Raw genomic sequence first — 18,262 nt, 5'->3', positions numbered from 1 at the left:
CTTTGTTTCATTAATTATTTCTACTGTTTTACTCTTCTCAATTTTATTTCTTTCTTCTGTGATCTTTATTATATCCCTCCTTCTAGTGACTTTGGGCTTCATTTGTTATTCTTTTTCCAGGTTCATAAATTATGAATTTAGACTATTCATTTGGGATTGTTCTTCCTTCTTTAAATAGGCCTGAATTGTAATATTCTTTCCTCTTAAAATTGCCTTTCCTGCATCCCACAGAAGTTAGGGCATTGAGCTGTTGTTTTCATTTGTGTCTGTATATTGCTTGTCTCTGTTTTAATTTGGTCACTGATCCATTGATTACTTAGGAGAATATTGTTAAGCCTCCTTGTGTTTGTGAGCCTTTTTGTTTTCTTTGTACAATTTATTTCTAGTTTCATATCTTTGTGATCTGAGAAGTTGGTTGGCACAATTTCAATCTTTTTGAATTTGCTGAGGTTCTTTTTGTGTCCTAGAATGTGGTCTATTCTGGAAAATATTCCATGTGCACTTGAGAAGAATTTGTATCCTGCTGCTTTGGGTGAAGTGTTCTGTAGATGTCCATTAAGTCCACCTGTTCTAATATGTTATTCAGTACCTCTGTCTCCTTACTTATTTTCTGTCTGGTTGATCTGTCCTTTGGAGTGGAAGGTGTGTTGAAGTCTCCTAAAATGAATGACTGCATTCTGTTTCCCCCTTTAATTCTGTTAGTATTTGTTTCACATATGTAGGGGCTTCTGTGTTGGGTACATAGATATTTATAATGGTTATATCCTCTTGTTGGACTGACCCCTTTATCATTATGTTTCTTTCATTGTGTATCCTTCTTTGTCTCTTGTTACTTTCTTTGTTTTGAAGTCTATTTTGTCTGATACAATACTGCAACATCTGCTTTTTTCTCCCTATTGCTTGAATGAAATATCTTTTCCCATCCCCTCACTTTTATTCTGTATATGTCTGGGTTTGAAGTGAGTCTCTTGTAGGCAGCATATAGATGTGTCTTTTTTTATCCATTCTGTAACTCTGTGTCTTTTGATTGGTGCATTCAGTCCACTTACATTTAGGGTGATTATCGATAGGTATGTACTTATTGCCATTGCAGGCTTTGGATTCATGGTTACCAAATGTTCAAGGGAAGCTTCTTTACTATCTAGCAGTCTACCTTAATTCACTTATTATGCTGTTATAAACACAGTCTGAAGATTCTTTGTTCTCTCCCTTCTTTTTCTTCCTCCTCCACTCTTTATATGTTAGGTGACATATTTTGTACTCTTTGTATATCCCTTAACTGACTGTTGGTAGCTGATTTAATTTTGCATGTGGTTAGTATTTTGTTGGTCTACTTCCTTTGCTATGTTTTTTTTTCTCTGGTGGCAGATACTTAGCCTTAGCACACTTCCATCTAGAGCAGTCCCTTTAAAATACACTGTAGAGGTGGTTTGTGGGAGGTAAATTTCCTCAACTTTTTCTTATCTGGGAATTGTTTAATCCCTCCTTCAAATTTAAATGATAGTCTTGCTGGGTAGAGTATTCTTGGTACTAGGAACTTCTGTTTCATTGCATTGAATATATCATGCCACTCCTTTGTGGCCTATAGGTTTCTGCTGAGAAGTCTGATGATAGCCTGATGGGTTTTCCTTTTTAGGTGATCTTTTTTCTCTCTCTGGCTGCTTTAATACTTTGTCCTTGTCCTTGATCTTTGACATTTTAATTATCATATGTCTTGGTGTTATCCTCCTTGTGGTCCCTTGTGTTGTGAGATCTGTGGGCTTCCATGACTTGAAATACTATTTCCTTCCCCAGATTGGGGAGGTTCTCAGCAATTATCTCTTCAAAGATACTTTCTATGTCTTTTTCTCTCTCTTCTTCTTCTGATGCCCGTACAATGTAAATATTGTTCTGTTTGGGTTGGTCACACTGTTTTCATATTCTGTCTTTCCTAGAGATCCTTTTTTCTCTCTGCCTCAGCTTCTCTGTATTCCTGTTCTCTAATTTCTATTCCGTTTACTGTCTCCTCTACCTCTTCTAATCTGCTTTTAAATCCCTTCACTGTTTGTTTCATTTAAGTTATCTCCCTCCTGAATTCATCCCTTAGCTCTTGAATATTTTTTGTAGCTCCATTAGCATGCTTATGGCTTTTAGTTTGAATTCTTTTTCAGGAACATTAGTGATTTCAGTCTCTCTGAGCCCTCTTTCTGCTGTTTTTTAGGGATTTTGGATTGAACAATGTTCTCCTGATTTTCATAGTCCTGGAGCAATGGGAGTGGTCTCCTGTGAGTTGCGCATGTTTCAGCTAGGAAGCAAAGTCCCTTCCTGCTTGGGGTTGCTGTGCCTGTCTCTACTCTCTGTATCTACTCTCAGCACACAGAGAGCAGCCTCTGAGTTAATCCCCTAAACTGCCTTGGGCGGGGTGACCCTCAGGATGGCCTAGAGTGATGGCAGGGGTCACAAGCAAGTGGCGCGGGTTCTGCTGCAAGGACAAAGCCCTTTTGTGCTTCCTGGTCGCAGTGCCTGTCTCTACTGTCTGTGCCAGTCAACTGCGTGCAGGGAGCAGCCCCTGGGTTAATCCTTTAAGCTGCCTTGGTTGGGGCAGCCCTCGGTATGGCCTAGTGAGATGGTGGGGGTCACTGGCAGGTGGCACAGTTGTTTGCAGGGAGGTCAAATCCCTTTCATGCTTCCCCATCACCGTACCTTTCTCTGCTGTCTGAGATAGTTAGCTGCATGCAGGGAGAAGCCTCTGCATCATGCTGTGTTGTTGCTGTAGGCAGGGCTGCTCTCCAGCTGGTCTGCAGCAATGGCAGGGACAGCAGGTTTGTGTGCAAGTGCCAGTGTGGAGGATAGAGCAGCAGGCTGCTTATCATGGTGAGGGGCCTCAGGGCTGTATTGCCAACCAGGAGTATAGGGTGCCTGATGCTCCTGAAAGTTCCCAACCTGCTGGGCTGAGTGTGCCAGGACGATTTTGTCCACCTGTTCCTTCTCCTAAACCTTTTCCCCTTTAGCAGCCTTTTAATTGTTGAGTAGTCTGTTAAAGTGCCTGCTTTTCTTTTGTCACTTGGCAGCTGGTTGTGGGAACCTGTTCACAGTCTTAGGCTCTGACTTTGGTTTTCAGCCACTCTAATCTCCAGAGCACCATGCAATGTGGGTCTGTGCTCCCAGGGTAGTTTTCTGGGGCTGGGTATTTAGCAATCTTGTGCTTCCACTCTGCTCTGATCTCTTCCTCCTGCCAGTGAGCTGGGGTGGGGGAAGTTCTTGGGTCCCACCGGGTCACAGCTTTGTACTTTACCCTTTTTGATGATATGTTGACTTCTTGCAGATGTAGACTGGCTGGTGTACTGTTACTTCTGGGCACTCTTTTAGGAAGAGTTGTATTTACTGTATTTTCAAAGTATATGTGGTTTTGGGGGGAGATTTCCACCACACTTCTGATGCCACCATCTTTTCTCCTCCCAGAATCACACTTTTATTTGTCTAATATCTATCTTTTCCACAAAACTACAAATTCTATAATCACAGTAAGTAGTCTCAGAACCCAGAAGAGAAGAGTGTCTAGCATAAAGTAGAAGCTTAATAAATATTTGAATTATTGAAATCAGTTATTTAATGGTAGGTGGTTGATACAACTGATATAAAGAAAAGTGAAGCAGGGCAAAGAAATAGAGGAGGGTTAAGGTCGGGGAAGTGTTATTTTAGAGAGAGAAGTCCAGGAAGGGCTTTCTTTGGAGATGACATTTGAGCAGAGGCCTGCACAAGAAGATAATGAGACTTGCAGTATCTGTGGAAGGACATTTCTGGTAGGAAGAATCAGCTAATGAAAATGTACCAAATGGGAATATGCTTGGAATGTTTGAAGAGACATAAGACCAGTTAGTGTGACTAGAGAAAAATAAGAAAAGGTATATAGGAGGTAGCATATGGGAGTAGAGAGGAGTAAGAGCATCAGGGGCATATTAGTCAATGTCTTACAGGCTGTAATAATGGCTTTTGTTCTAAGGGTGATGAGAAGCCATTGGAGAGATTTGAGATAGTGATACGACCTGGGTTATGTTGTGTGTTTTAACATCTTAATAGCTTTTGGTTATTCCAAACTGCAGAAGGGAACAGTGTTAGATTCAAATAATGAAGACAGGATTTTCTGGTTTTCATTGATGCAGCTGTAACTTCACTGAGGTAATAATTTTTAAGCGTTCAGTGATGTGGCTAAATTTTTTTACCACCTCAACAGTTTTAATATAGCGTATGAGAGGATTTTATGTGGGAATGTGTTTTATTGTTTTCAGTCTTACCATCACATGGATTCAATTGGTTTTTCCTCAGTCATCTTCCTCTCAAAGTAGTCACTGAGTTTGATATGAAATCCTTTGCTATAAAATGAGGATAACTTATAAAATCAAGGCCTTTAATATTTAATCTTTACTTAACAAAGGAAGCTTGTTTCAAGGTTTTCTGTAACATGTATTTATATAGCAACAAGCTAATATTGATCAATGCCTTAGATCTTATGCAGTTGATCATTTTGTAACCAGCCTAATAGTTTATTTTACTGGTTTATATGCTCACAATAAATAAACTTACGTATGTTGTATAGAACAGCATTCTTTTCTGCTGTTAGACAAAAGTCGGTTTCTAGGTTGTTCAGTGATGGCACAGAGAGCTATAAATAGCAGATGGTAAGGAAAATTATTTTCTTGGGGTGCTCAGGATTACTATATGCAGTTGAGGGAATTATTAAGAGCATATGTTGTATATTAGGAAACTTATAGATTAACGTTTCCTTTAAGGAAGTGATAGCACATTATGTCACTTTTTAATTAAACTAATATGAATGAACAAAGTCTGATAGAGTTATTTTTAGTAGTTAGGCATAATTATTATATAATAAACTGTACATATTTAAAATGTACAGCTTGATACATTTTGATTTCTCTAATCTCCATGAAGTCATCATCACAGTCAAGACAGTGGACATATAGATTATCTCAAAAGTGTCCTCATGACTCTGTAACCCCTCATCCTTGTCTCTCATCCTTCCCTTCCCTAGGTAATCCCTAAACTGCTTATTGTCACTATAGATTGATTTGCATTTTATAGACTTTTATATCAGTGCAGTCATACAGTATATACTCAGTTCCTTGCAGTTAGCATTATTTAGCATTTCATTTATGATGATGCACTTGTCAGTAGTCCAGTCCTTTCCATAGCAAAGTAGTGTTCTGCTGTTTAGATACACCACGGTTTGTTTATCCATTCACATAATGGTGAATATGTGGATTGTTTCCAGTTGGGACTATTAGAAGTATAGCTGCTGTGAATATCCATGCGCAAGTTTTTTTCATGGACATATGCTTTCATCAGATTAAAAAGGGTGGCTCTTAAAGTATGTATATGGTTACATTTTTAAGACACTTTCAAACTGGTTTTAAAAGTGCTTTTACCATTTTACATTTCTATTAGTAGTATATGCGGCTTCTAGTTTCCATAAAATCTTTGCAAATCCTTTGTATCTATTTCACAGTTTTTGTTTGTCATAGTGATTTCTAGCTGGACCTCTCATTGATAATACCTAACAATCACTAAAAGCTTAAGAGATGTCACTAAGTATCCTACAATCATTTTCTTATTTAATCCTCACATTAAGAATGCAGAAGAGCAATTAGTATTCCTGTTTTTCAGAAGAGTAAACTGGCAATAAGTATCTTGCCTTGAAACACATCAGTGTTAAGCCATGGATCTGTTATGTGAACCCAGGTTGTCAGAGTTTAGACACAGTATGCTGTATTCTCCCATCTGCTAGGCCAGAGGTACTAGCATGGACCCCTTTGACACCTGGTGAAGCTTAAAGCCCTGACACCTTAAGGCCTTTGATAGCTGATGCTGCATGGAGAATATAGCCAGTGGTTCTGTAATATCTCCCTATGTTGACAGATAGTAACTGCACTGGTTGGGGTAAGGATTTAATAAATGTGTGTAAATGTTGAACCACCGTATTGTATACTTGAAACCAATATAAGATTGTATGTCAACTATACTTCAATAAAAAAGAATGCCAAGGGAAGAAAAAAAGCTTTTCTGAATTATATTTAAATACACAAAATATTTAGGATTACAGTAGAAACCAATTGTATTGAGATACAGTTTTCCAAATATTTTTAAAGTTGTGACAATAATACACATATTTCCTTATTAGCACATTAAATAACATGATACAGTGGTAGAGTTAATAACAACCATAATCTCAAAGTAATGGTGAATATAAAAAAATACTGTGTGGTTTATGCAGCATCTCTAAATTGATATAAAAATATGATTTTTTTATTAGCAACAAAATCACAGGTACTGCTAATGCTATTACAGTTTCTAGCCTACAAACATAAATGAAAACAATGCTCCAGTTCTGTTCAAGGTTAATGAAAATACAGATGTAATAGTTCTCTTCTCCAAGCTACCAGACAACTGAATTCTATCCGTGGACTCTTGGACCTGAGTTTAGAGCTCTTGCTCTTACACATAAGCTCCATGAAGATAGGATTCATATCTGTTTGGCTCATCACCACACAACCAGTACTTAGCACAATGCATTTCACAAAGCAAGTTCTACTGTATGAGTGAATAATGTAATAGTTTATCAAATACTGCTCTGGACATTAGTATTTGATGGACAAGACAAACATATCTCCAGACTCAAGAAGTAACAGTGTACCAGGAAATACAAACAAGGCCATGTGATCCCAGCCCATCTATTTAACTTTCAGAGCCTCCTCATGTGTAAAATGCATATGATGTATAATAATTGAATGAGGATCAATTCGGTAGCAATACATATTGATAGATATACATACACACATGCATGCATGCATAATACACTCATACATATATGTGCATGTGTTGTGTATGTGGGAACAGAGCCTACCACCTACTTTTGTGCAAATTCTTGCCATTGATATGAAGACAAAGGATGTCCAAGGGTCTGTGAGAGTGCATCGCAGGGGGAATATACTTTTCTCTAGGGGATGAAAAATGCCTTACATAAAAAATTATGTTTCAACCTGATATCTAAAGATTAGATGGAAGGCAGGCAATCAAAGTGAGGGGAGGCTTATAGAAAGGTGAAACAGAATATGCAATATCTCTGAGACAATAAGGAGCACAGTTTTAGAGGAGCAAAAGGTTCATTGTGGCTGGAAAAAAGTGTGAAGGGAAGGAGAGGCAAGAGTTGAAGAGGGAGAGTAAGCAGAGGTGAAGGGTAGAAACAAAATCAAATGGTGCTTATTTATGCCATTTGCAACCCCTAAGACCAGTGTGGTAACCACAAAAATGATTTTTTTTTCGTCAAATAGCAGTCATTTTTAAACCAGCATTTTCAGAATGGTTAAGTGCAATGGTATGTATACTAGAGAAAAATTTGGTGGGTTCATATCAACTCAATTCATCTTTCTGGGGTTTTTGGCAGTTATAAATTTAACATAAACTATAAATTGTTGATTGTTATGTATGCCCTGGGATTATTTGTGTTCATTACATAAAAAATTAAGATGAATTTAGAATAGCTAAAATGTGTACATATATATACACACACACATACGCCTTAGGCAAACAGTATTTCAGAAGAATGGCATTGGCATATCTCACACATGCTAAGTTAATTTTTTCATAAAGTTTCATAATGCAGCTACCCAACAAGCTGTATATTTTTTGTGGGGTTGGGAGATAGTTCCCCTACCTAACTGAATAGCTAGTAGATGGTTGAAAGGAAACATTTTATCAATTCCCCCTTTTAAATTATTTTTTCTCAGGAAAACAAATTTTCCTATTTCATTACTTCAAAGTATTAATATGAAGCCCCCGACAGAGGCATACTTAGAAGTCTTAGATACAAATGCCATCACCTCTGTAGTATTGTCATTTAAAAAATATTGATACACGGTATCTTTAAAATGCAAAATGCATTTTCCTGAAATGACACTTATTTACTTGGTAAACAAGTTGTGTTAGGGAGTCAACGAATCTAATTTCTTACTTTCTGAAGAAAACACTCTTGTTTAGCCAAAATATCAACTCTAAAGTCCTCTCTTGGGAGAAACACACCGAGTACCAGGCTTTAAATGTCTCCAATGTGCAAAATAAGTATTTTCTAGAAAAAAAAGTCCTCTCAATAGAAAATTTCCCATAGAATCAAAAGAGGCAAATTCCATTTGAGAAAGTGCATGCTGTATTTTATAATAAAGCAGAGATGTGCAGCTGAGCACACTGCATCCTTATTTGAAAAGTACAATCAGAAGAGAGAGTTTTTACCTTTAAAGGGCTGTGAAGATAAGTGAAAATCAGCCAAAATTTCAGGGTGAATAGTATGATGTGTGGCAAAGGAACTCTACACTTGGTATAGTTAGCAAAAGAATTTAATCCAGAGGCTTTGCATCTGTACAGAGGACCCGGTAGATACTGAAAGAGATTTGCAGATCCACTGTTTTTAGGCAGGAAGAATGCTCGGTAAATGCAGAACGCTGCTCTGGCTCTCATGTGTTTGCTCCGAGGTGTACGTTTTGTTCCACTGACGTATCAGATAGTCAGAGTGGTTACCACACCGACGTTGTAGCAGCTGCATAATAAATGACTGAGAGAATCATGTTAGGCATGCCCACCTAACCTAACTTGAATCATGCGAAAGGGGAGCTGTTGGAATTCAAATAGACTTTCTGGTTCCCAGCAGTCGGCAGTAATAGAATGCTTTCAGGAAGATGACAGAATCAGGAGAAAGATGCTGTTGTGCACTATCTTGATTTGTTACAGCAGCCAACTTATTGGCATGATGGAGTGACAGGAGAAACAGCTGGCATGGAAGGTAGGATTATTAAAGCTATTACATCATTATGAACACAATTAGAAGCTGACCGTGACAAAGCATATGTGTGAACGAGCAGCTGTTAGTCGCTGGGGTTTGTTGCCGAGCTCTTCAAACTCTGCAAACAGTGTGGCTTTTATAGAATGGATTTTAAAATTTCCTTGTGCTGCGTTAGGTTTCTTGGGGGGTGTGATGACCTCCAACCTTGGGGAAACACTTCTGGGGTAATCAGTGTTAAGATTTGAGTATAAAGTATTTTGCAAGAGTCCAGGTTTCTCCAGGTAGCTGATGATAGAGGGGGGAGGATCTGTGGGTAAAGCTACCCCAGCTTGGTTACATGCTGTTTAGTTACAAGGACTGATGGATATATTGGCATATTGAGACATGAAGAGAAATGAGAATGTATAGAATGTTCGGATAGGTTGAAAATTGTTACACTTGGTTTCTATTTTATAAGGAGTTTGGCTGTCAGTCTTTTCTCCTCATCAGTTTGTGGCTTTTGACATTTATTCAGTCATTCTGCATTATATGAAGAAAATACATCAGTATCTCCTGCAGGGTTTTTCAACAACTCTAGCATCTGTTTCAGCTATTGAACTGTATTCACGTTTTGCCAAGTTGATGTCGACCCAGCTGGTCTATCATTTCTCGCTTGATTACTGCTCTTAATTTCTCTGTATCAGCTTGTTTCAGATAGGGCTTTGAAAGCTGTTAATGAGAAATGACAGAATATGAGAAATTATTGAAAATTGGAGCATTGATGTATTTAATCATTTTAGAACCTTAATGAGTTTTTTTGTCTTACGTTCTTTCTTGTCTGCGTACAATTTTTAGAACCCTTTTGCTGTTTTGCAAAATTTCTTTCCCATACAATCAGTGGATTATACTTGTAAGTACTTTTAAAACAAATGCGGCATGAACCTGGACTGCATTTGGCTCCAAAAATAAAGTTTTGGGGACAAGGGGAACAATTTAAGCTTTTTGCAAAAACTATGCATCGTTTCCATATTCTATCTTCATACGCTGTCATGGGGATCTGTCAGTGAGTATGTATCGGACAGAACATACTGAAATCATTTTTATCCCCACTAGGGTAACTAGAAAAAATAAAACATTCAAAGCTGTTTTTAACAAGTGCTTGCTTAAAACAGAAGTCAAATAATATAGAAATAGATTTTCCTGAGTATGAAAAGCATGACAACATGTTAACTATCTGTATAATACAGAACCCTTCAGCTCTCTGCCCGGTCTCCCAAACAACCTGAGTAGCTAAATCATCCAAGTTAATAGGCTAGCATGTATGAACATCTAATATGACCTTTCAGTGTACACAGTATTGCTCACATGTCCTGTTCCTTTTCTGTAGCAATTGTAATATCCCCATCAGTCTCGTCAAGGAACACTCTGGCTGTTATGTAACTTTACCCCCTGAATGTTAGTCCATGTTTTTCAATTACATACTCCTCTTAGAAAGAGGGACTTAAAACAACATCTATTTAAATATCAGGGAATCAGTCAGGAACGGATGGGCTAAGAATGCTGCTTGGATTCCTCTAAATTAATTACTAACTTATGTTTTGAAAAACAGATTTTGAAGAGTACTTTTTAACCTTGAAGCATACGTGACTATGGTTGAACATATAATTCATAATTTATACATAAGGCAGGGAAGAAATTGTTTTCTAGGTGTGTAGTTTTAGCAGTAAACATGTTTTAAATGATGTGGGTCAGCAACGTAATTATTTCCTGTCAAGACTTTAGAGTGCTGTGTGCCCTCTTGTACTGTCTGTTAACAGTACCTGCTTAACCTTTTGGAAGCTCAGAGACTGACAGAGAATTTTGCATCCATATAATATAGGGTTATTTTTTGGTTGGTTGACAAAAATCGACTCTATACTACTGTTTAAAATACATTTCTGTCCATTTTATTTCTCAACTTTATAACCATTCTAAGAGACAATTCAAGTCTGGGAAAACTATTTTACATGTTTAATAGGACTCTCCTATTGTGAATTCTCTGCTGTGAGAAAAATGTGAGCTTCCTGCTAGCCTCACACTCCTGTTACCATAGTTACTTAAAAAAGAAGGTTTTCCTTTCAATGAAGATAGTGTAATTTAAATCAGCCACTGGACTCCCCAAACCGTGGTGGGTTTTTGTCTATAGTTCAGGCTGTTTTCGTTCCTGACTAGGAAGTGCTCTGTATTTGATTCCACTGAAGAATGGAGAGGACAGACACTAGGTGGCACCAGCTGTTGATTATTAATGAAATAGTAAAGGCTTTGGTCCACACACCTGAAGAGCAGGCGGACTCTTATTGATAAATGCCTTTGTAAGAGTTGGAAATGCTTGCCGATCTTTCTGCTTCTGGAACATGATTAGCATGCAGAGTGGTGAGACCATGTGAGCCTCCAAAACCCAATTGCATAAGTCTGTGTTTTCTGAAGAGATTCAGAAAAAAAAAAGATGAAGAAGAAGTGGGCTATTAACTCAAATATTTTTTTTAAATATGGCATTGGTGACGTGTGTAAATCTCTGTGTTTTACCCAGTTCTGTGGAAACCTGGATTGGCCTTTTCCCAAGGCATTTATGCTGTAAAAGTGACTGTAGCTAACTACTTATGTAGTTTTTTTAATGTAAAAAAATCTTATTGAGCATTATTGGTTTTAAAATATCTTTCAGTTTTCCTTGTATGGTAATGTGATCTAGTGAAAATACCCACTTGTGATTGAGTTGCCCACTTTCAGGTATATTGCTCCTCATCCACAAAGATGAACAGGGGAAACACTTATCAGTTGAGACATATTCTTTGAAGTGGACTTCCTGTTATTATTCTCCAATTCTCATGCCATCTCTCTTTCAAGAATGAAAAAGCAAATAGAGACAAACCACAGAAGCATGTGCACACATACCCAGAGACACACATGTACATCTGAAAAAAATCATCAAAACTGTTTAGAAAGAGAGAGCCATAACAACATTTTAAATTGGTCCTAGAGTTAATAAACTAAAATGAAGAAGAAAAAGGAATGTCCATAATTAGGGTAGGGAGGTTAAAAAACAATCTCACACTGGAATTGTGTTTTTGAGAAAAATTAGCAATATTTTCCCCTCACTCGGAATAAGTGAGAATTCCTGAGGAAGATGGGAAGGTTTACAGTGAGGGGAAAGGAAACATAGGCCACAGTTCTCCAAGGGTCTATGAAACAGTGTGTGGTATGACTGGTTACCTTGATTATACCATGTAATTTGTCAAAAGATTTTTATGATGTAGTCAGGATGGAGAAAGGTTTGCCATTTGATACGTAAGATAGATTAATTAAATTGCTAAATAATTCTGACTTTGGCGTGTTAATTAATACATCAGTGGAAACCAGTAAGGGGGCCTCTCACAGGACTATGATACAGTTCTAGCCACCTGGCTCTTGCACTTGGCCTTGATCTCTCACAGTGTGCTTCATAATTCTGACCTTGGCCCCACCTGGCCTGTGAAATATTAATATCCGAAACATGAAGAAAGATCAAAATAACTGTCTACCTGGAAAAGAGAGCAAATACATTGAATTATTAGGGTACCAAAGGATTATGACCACCTGGAAAATGCAGTGAGGCCAAAAAGATTAATTTTAATAGGAATAACATCCTGTCCTAAGGTTCAAAATCAGTCCAGTAAGTATGGTATGTGAGAGAGGTGAAGCTTAAAACTAATTCATTGAATAAAACCTGATGATTTCGTTGCCCATAATTTCAATGTCACTCATAGTCTCATACGGCATTGAAACAAACAGAAAGTAGTCTTGTCACACATGTATATTTTCAGGAAGGACACGAAAAGAACAAATTTTAAAAGGAATTTTTTTCTTTTTTTTGAGGAACATGATGGCGTAAGAGGAACTTTAACATTTGGGAAAGTGTTCAGTGAAAAAATATCTGAATGGTGAAAGGTACTAGAAACTACAACATTTGAGGGACATTGAAGATAGGAAGAAGGGGGAAAGTTGAATTCTTGAAGGAATGAGAATAAAGATAAAAAGACTTCAAATATTACACATGTTATAATGCAGGCGAGGAATTAGACTCATTTGTACCTTTCTGCTAGTAGAGAAAAATTTTCTTCCAATTAATTGTATAAGCAGAGAACTGACTACTTTTCGAGGTGCTGTACTTCTTGTTCCTCAAGTGTTTGGTTCTGGGTGTGCAGCTCCTGAACCAAAGATTAATTGAAGAAGGTGATGTCTGAGATAATTTAAAAGTCTGCGAGTTGAATCTTTTCATGAAAAAATATTATCCGTTTCAGATATTTCTTTGGGTGTGTCTACTTCTCCACTGGGCCCCTCCAGACTAGGAGTCAGCAAATTATGGCGCATGTGCCACTCTTTTTTCTGTTTGGCCAGCCAGCTAAGAATGGTTTTTACATTTCTAAATGACATTTTTAAAGAAAAATGAATAATATTTTGTGACACATACATATTACATGAAACTTCAATTTAAGTGTCTATTAGTAAAGTTTTAGTGAGTGATTGCAATACCTGTTTGTTTACATATTGTCTATGGCTGTTTCCCTACTAACACAGGAATTAAATATAGTTGCAACAGAGATTATAGAGGCCATAAAGTCAAAAATATTTACTTGTTGGCCCCCAGTACTTAAAGTTTGCTGACCTCATATCTAGACTATAGGGGAACTTAACTTTTTGTTCATTGAATCAAGTGTCTGGAACAAGCGAGGTCACAGATAAAGATCAACTGAGGACCATAAACAAAAAATTGCTCCCACTCACAATGTTTAAGTACTAAAGACTTGGAAAAGTGGCTCAGATATACAGTTTAAGAGTTAATGATAGGGCTTTGACTGTAGAATCTATTACTACATTTTACTTGCTGAGGAATGTTTATAACTTCATGTCACAAAAGGAAAATTAGCGGTTTCTGCCATCACTGACTTGCATGTAATAGCTGTTTTACCTATGCCCACTTATTTTGCTAAACTTACCTATTTGCTAAGATTGTTATTTTTATTGTTACCATTCAGTTATTGTGTGATTTCAGGTCTAATAGAAAATAAGGTAAAGTGAGTGGAAATCATTTCTTGCAGCTAACCTTCTCTTCATAGGGCTATAAACTCTCTAAGCAGCTTTTGCTTTACAGACATCTGGAGAAGTGCTCACCTTTTAAAGAATATGAGGGTGTTCTTGATCAAATGTGGTCTCATGGGATCAAGGAATAGAAAAATAAAAATATGTGCAGTGCACTGTCAGAGAACAGTTGAAGCTGTTAGTAAATGATTGATAACACATGCTAGAGTTAAAAGTGAGCAATGAGATATTTATGATGTATTTTCCTGAACATGTGGATGTAAGAGAAGGGATTTTTTTTCAAGTTGTATGAGAAAGCATAGTCAAATGCTGAGCATAAAATCACAGGATTCTGGATTACCATCATAAATGACAATCTCAGTATTTCCAAGATTGTCGAACTAAATAAACTCCCTTCATTTTTTTTCAAGGGGAAAAATTTCTACTTACTGGTAGCACTAGAAGTTTCTGTAAAACCCACAGGATTCTTATTTTACTTCCGTAAGGATGTTACTGAGCAGCTGTCTTGTGATGCCTGTCTCTATGGTAACAGATGCAAGTCTTAAGGTTCTCAAGGAAATTCCTCCTATTGGTTTAGGAATCTGGAGTGAAGAGGGAGAGACACTGAGGTAGAGGATTAAACTGAGGGAACACCAAAGAGACAGCCAGGTGTGAAAAAAACTGTCATCAAGGAGCTGTTTTTGTGTGTGAAAACAATTTCATTTCCTCCTAATCTAACACAGTGAAATACAAACCAATATGTGAGTAAAGTTAAAAAGATTGTTTACAAGTATGTTTTCCAACCATGCGGTCAATTTTATGTAATTGCAGTCACACAAATCTTTCCTTAGTTGGTCTGCTTTTCAAAAGATTGCTTCTTGCCAGAAATTGATAAGAGAAGGTCTTCTATCCCTAGGAACCCTAGTTCTTCTTATTGCTGTCAAAGATCTTGATCTCCAAAGGACTTTCTTTTTTCTTGATCCCAAGAGTAAAAATATTGAGCTCTGGCTGGTATTCTTCATAATCACTGAGTTTCTCTGGGAATTATAAAAATACACTATCTTTCCAAGATATTCTCTTTAAGTCTATTTCTACTAAGGGCCAGTAATAAGCAAGCGTACTGCTTATTTGAACAGTAAGAATTTTTTAGAGTATGGTGGATAATATTTTCTGTTTTTACAAGTCTCTCTTTGGTTCTCTCATCAACAGAATAAAAGTGAAACAAATCCAGATGTTTAAAAATACTAGTTTTCCATTTGTTTCACTTTTTCCTTATTTTTTGGTTTTAGTTTAGAAAATAAGAACTCACCATGTTTGGGTCGCTTTAGAAAGTAGATAAGTAAGACTCTCCTTTCCCTTTGTTTTAAAGTATAGTTTCAAGATGTTGTCAAATAGCCAAAAGGGTTTAAAATATTTGTGCAACTTATATGTCCTTCAGGAAAATAGAAGTCACAGAAGGAGAGATGGCTGTCTTATGTGAAGCTCTTACCCATAGTTTCAATATTAACACAGGTGTTGGTTTGATTTTTCCTGTTTTCATGTATGTTAAGGTTAATGGGAAAAAAAAATAGAAATAATAGTGAGTGAGCAAAAAATCATAACTCAATGAAGGAAAATTAAGATCTTGGTAGTTGAAGATCAATGTACTGCAAATGATATTTTACATGATCAAATGAACAAATATCTAATTATTGTTTATTATTCATAGATCATCGTGCTCAAAGCTTGAAGGATTTAAGTCTTTTTATGGCTTATTTTCTGACCTCCAGAAATTTATAGATTCTCTGTGCAGATATAACTTTTCACCCATTTAATCCGCTCTAAGTAGATAATAAAAGGACAATGTTTTCAGGACTTGTCCACACTGTCTTTAAGTTAAATGAATAAATAGAGTTCCATGTGACAGCACAGGACTTTCTTTGATAATTTTGGAAAATAATTTCTTTTGAAAGAAAACCTTATCACTCTATATAATTCAGACCAAGAACAGTAGTTACAAAATGAAGTAATTGCAATATAATGTGTTATATACAATATAATGTAAAGCCTGAATAAAGCAAGCCTACTTTAAATATTAAACACATATGCTGCTTTTGGAAACCTAACTTTAAAAAGTAAGACTTATGCCAGTGTACATCTACCATGATTGGCCTCCAGAAAACTTCTTATTTTGTTGGGTTTTGGTTTTACGCAGTCCAAAGTGCACTGCAGGGATTAAGCAACCAAATGGGTAAAAAAGAGGGTCTGTGCAAAAGTACTGTGGAAAATAAAGATAAGGAAAAAATCTGGGCAAAAGTTTATATAGGAATTGGGGCATGGCTAAACTGCAATGCTGGGTGGTGCACAGACATTAATCACTATCTATAAACCCTTGAAGGTGAATGGTGCCTGTTATCATGCCCAGAGAAATACCGTCATTACCTGGCAATATGGACACAAATTCAAAGAACTAAGAAAGAACAGGTAGGGACCATAAACCTATCAGCATCAGTCTGCTGTGGTTGAGGCATTGTTCCAATTGATTGTAATGCTTGCAGGATAAAGCATGATAAGGACCATCAATATTCTGATTTTACTAGCACAGATTTCTTTTTTACCTATTATGAGTGGAATTATGCATTATAGCAACAATCAACTGAATTATCAAAAGTGACACTAATGTTAACCTGAAATTTTATGGGTTTTAGGCAAGTTGTGGGACTTATTTATGTTCTGTGAAAAGTGTGAAAAGGAGGTGAGTAAAAGCAAGCCCGCGATGGCAATGTTACTGTACTGAGTAAGAATTGCAAGTTCATCTCCCTTTGCTTGCTGGTGGCCATGGTGGCAAGAGGCAGAGCCCATCTCTCTATCAGGTCATCACAACAGGATTAGAGCCCACCAGCGCAAGTGACAGGTCATCCCTGCTGCTTTCCATTCTTCCAGCAAATATTTACTGATACATCTGTCAAGCTCTGTGCTAAAGCAAGACGGCTAAGATATGGTCCCTAAAGAATTTAGAGATGAATGTGCTTTATGTGGATGAGGACAGGAAAATATCTACAGTGACAGCTTACCAGAGGGCAGCAGCAGCTGTGAATCCAGACAGAAAAGCCAGCTTGGGAATGAGCTAGATGATTTCAGGGTTCCGAGACTGAATGATGTGTAAGAACTGGCAAGTCCATCAAACAGCAAAATGATAGCTGAAGGGAAAGAACACAAATTCTGTGAAAAATGGTTAGTAATTCAAAGCAAAGGGTGAAGTAAGATATTTAAAGTTGAGCTTGAAATAAGGAGTGTGTCTACCAGCCATTGCTCATCTTCATTGAAATCAGATCTAGAAGGAAGAGGTTTAGAATGTTGTACAAGTTAATTGAAGGCAATGAAATTGAACATTTTTAAACCTGCATTGAGTGTGGCCGTGCAAACTTTTCCTCAGAAAGATTTCAAAAACTTAGTTATTTCTCTTGGTAGTTTACAGACATCTATCCTTGGGAACTCCTATGCCATCTTTATAGAAATTGTCATATCTCTGTATGTATCTATCCTTAATTGGAACCTTCTGGAAAATGTTGCACCTATGCTTAGATTAATAATAGAATTAGACTCTGAGATTACACAGGAGGGCTAAAAGGATGACATTTTATATAGGATAGGCCTGTTGTTACACATACGTGTAACATGAGGAACTAGTGTTAGGCAGTCATGAAGATTTCATCCAACTTCAGCAGTATCCGATTTGATTGGTCTTCAGCTTCAATGCTGATTCCTATGACATAGGTTTACATTTTAATTTGGAATAAAAGATATGCAGGATATTTTCTGAATGATTTCTCTAGGAAGTCTCCCCTTCTCCCCTCTTCCCTCTACCTTTTACTGTTTCCCCCTCCCCTATTCATACATATATACTGTGTATGCATGCATGTATGTACATCTCTATTTCTATCTCTGACTCTCTGAAGGAATTTAGATGTACAGACTAAAGGCAAGGAAATTTTCTTCAGAACACTCATTATCGGAGTAATTTTCCTTTGTAGGTGAAAGCAATTCTGTGTGGCTTGGTTTTTTAAATTATTTTATCAAATATAACACAAATATATAAAAGTGCACCAATCAACAAGTATACAACTTAACGAAGAGTAAGCATGCCTCAGTGATTACTCAAAGCAAACATATAATTTTACCAGCATCCCTAAGCCCCAGTTTTACCCCTCCTCCATCAGTACTCTCCCAAAGGTAAGCACAGTACTGACTTCTCACATATCATAGATTAGGATGGGCCATTTCTGAAATGTATGGTGTGAGAAAAATACAGCAGGTACTCTTTGGTGTCTGATTTCTCTCTCAACATCATGTTTGTGAGATCCATGTATTTAGGTGCTTGCA

The 18,262-nt window shown here is 37.1% G+C and overlaps 1 protein-coding gene across 1 annotated transcript in view; it reads left to right on the top strand.

Annotated features, from left to right (window-relative positions):
- The first annotated feature begins 8,676 nt into the window (after positions 1 to 8,676).
- DMD (dystrophin) overlaps positions 8,677 to 18,262 on the top strand; it is a 2,259,748-nt gene continuing 2,250,162 nt past the window's right edge. Inside the window, exon 1 of the mRNA XM_036992000.2 lies at positions 8,677 to 8,827. Coding sequence (XP_036847895.2) covers positions 8,821 to 8,827 — 7 coding nt within the window. The 5' untranslated portion in view covers positions 8,677 to 8,820. The remainder of the gene's footprint in view (positions 8,828 to 18,262) is intronic.

Source organism: Manis javanica, chromosome X (assembly GCF_040802235.1).
Source record: "Manis javanica isolate MJ-LG chromosome X, MJ_LKY, whole genome shotgun sequence".
NCBI classification, from domain to species: Eukaryota; Metazoa; Chordata; class Mammalia; order Pholidota; family Manidae; genus Manis; species Manis javanica.
The sequence above is the reverse complement of the archived record's forward strand: the minus strand, read 5'-3'. Positions and strand labels throughout refer to the sequence as shown.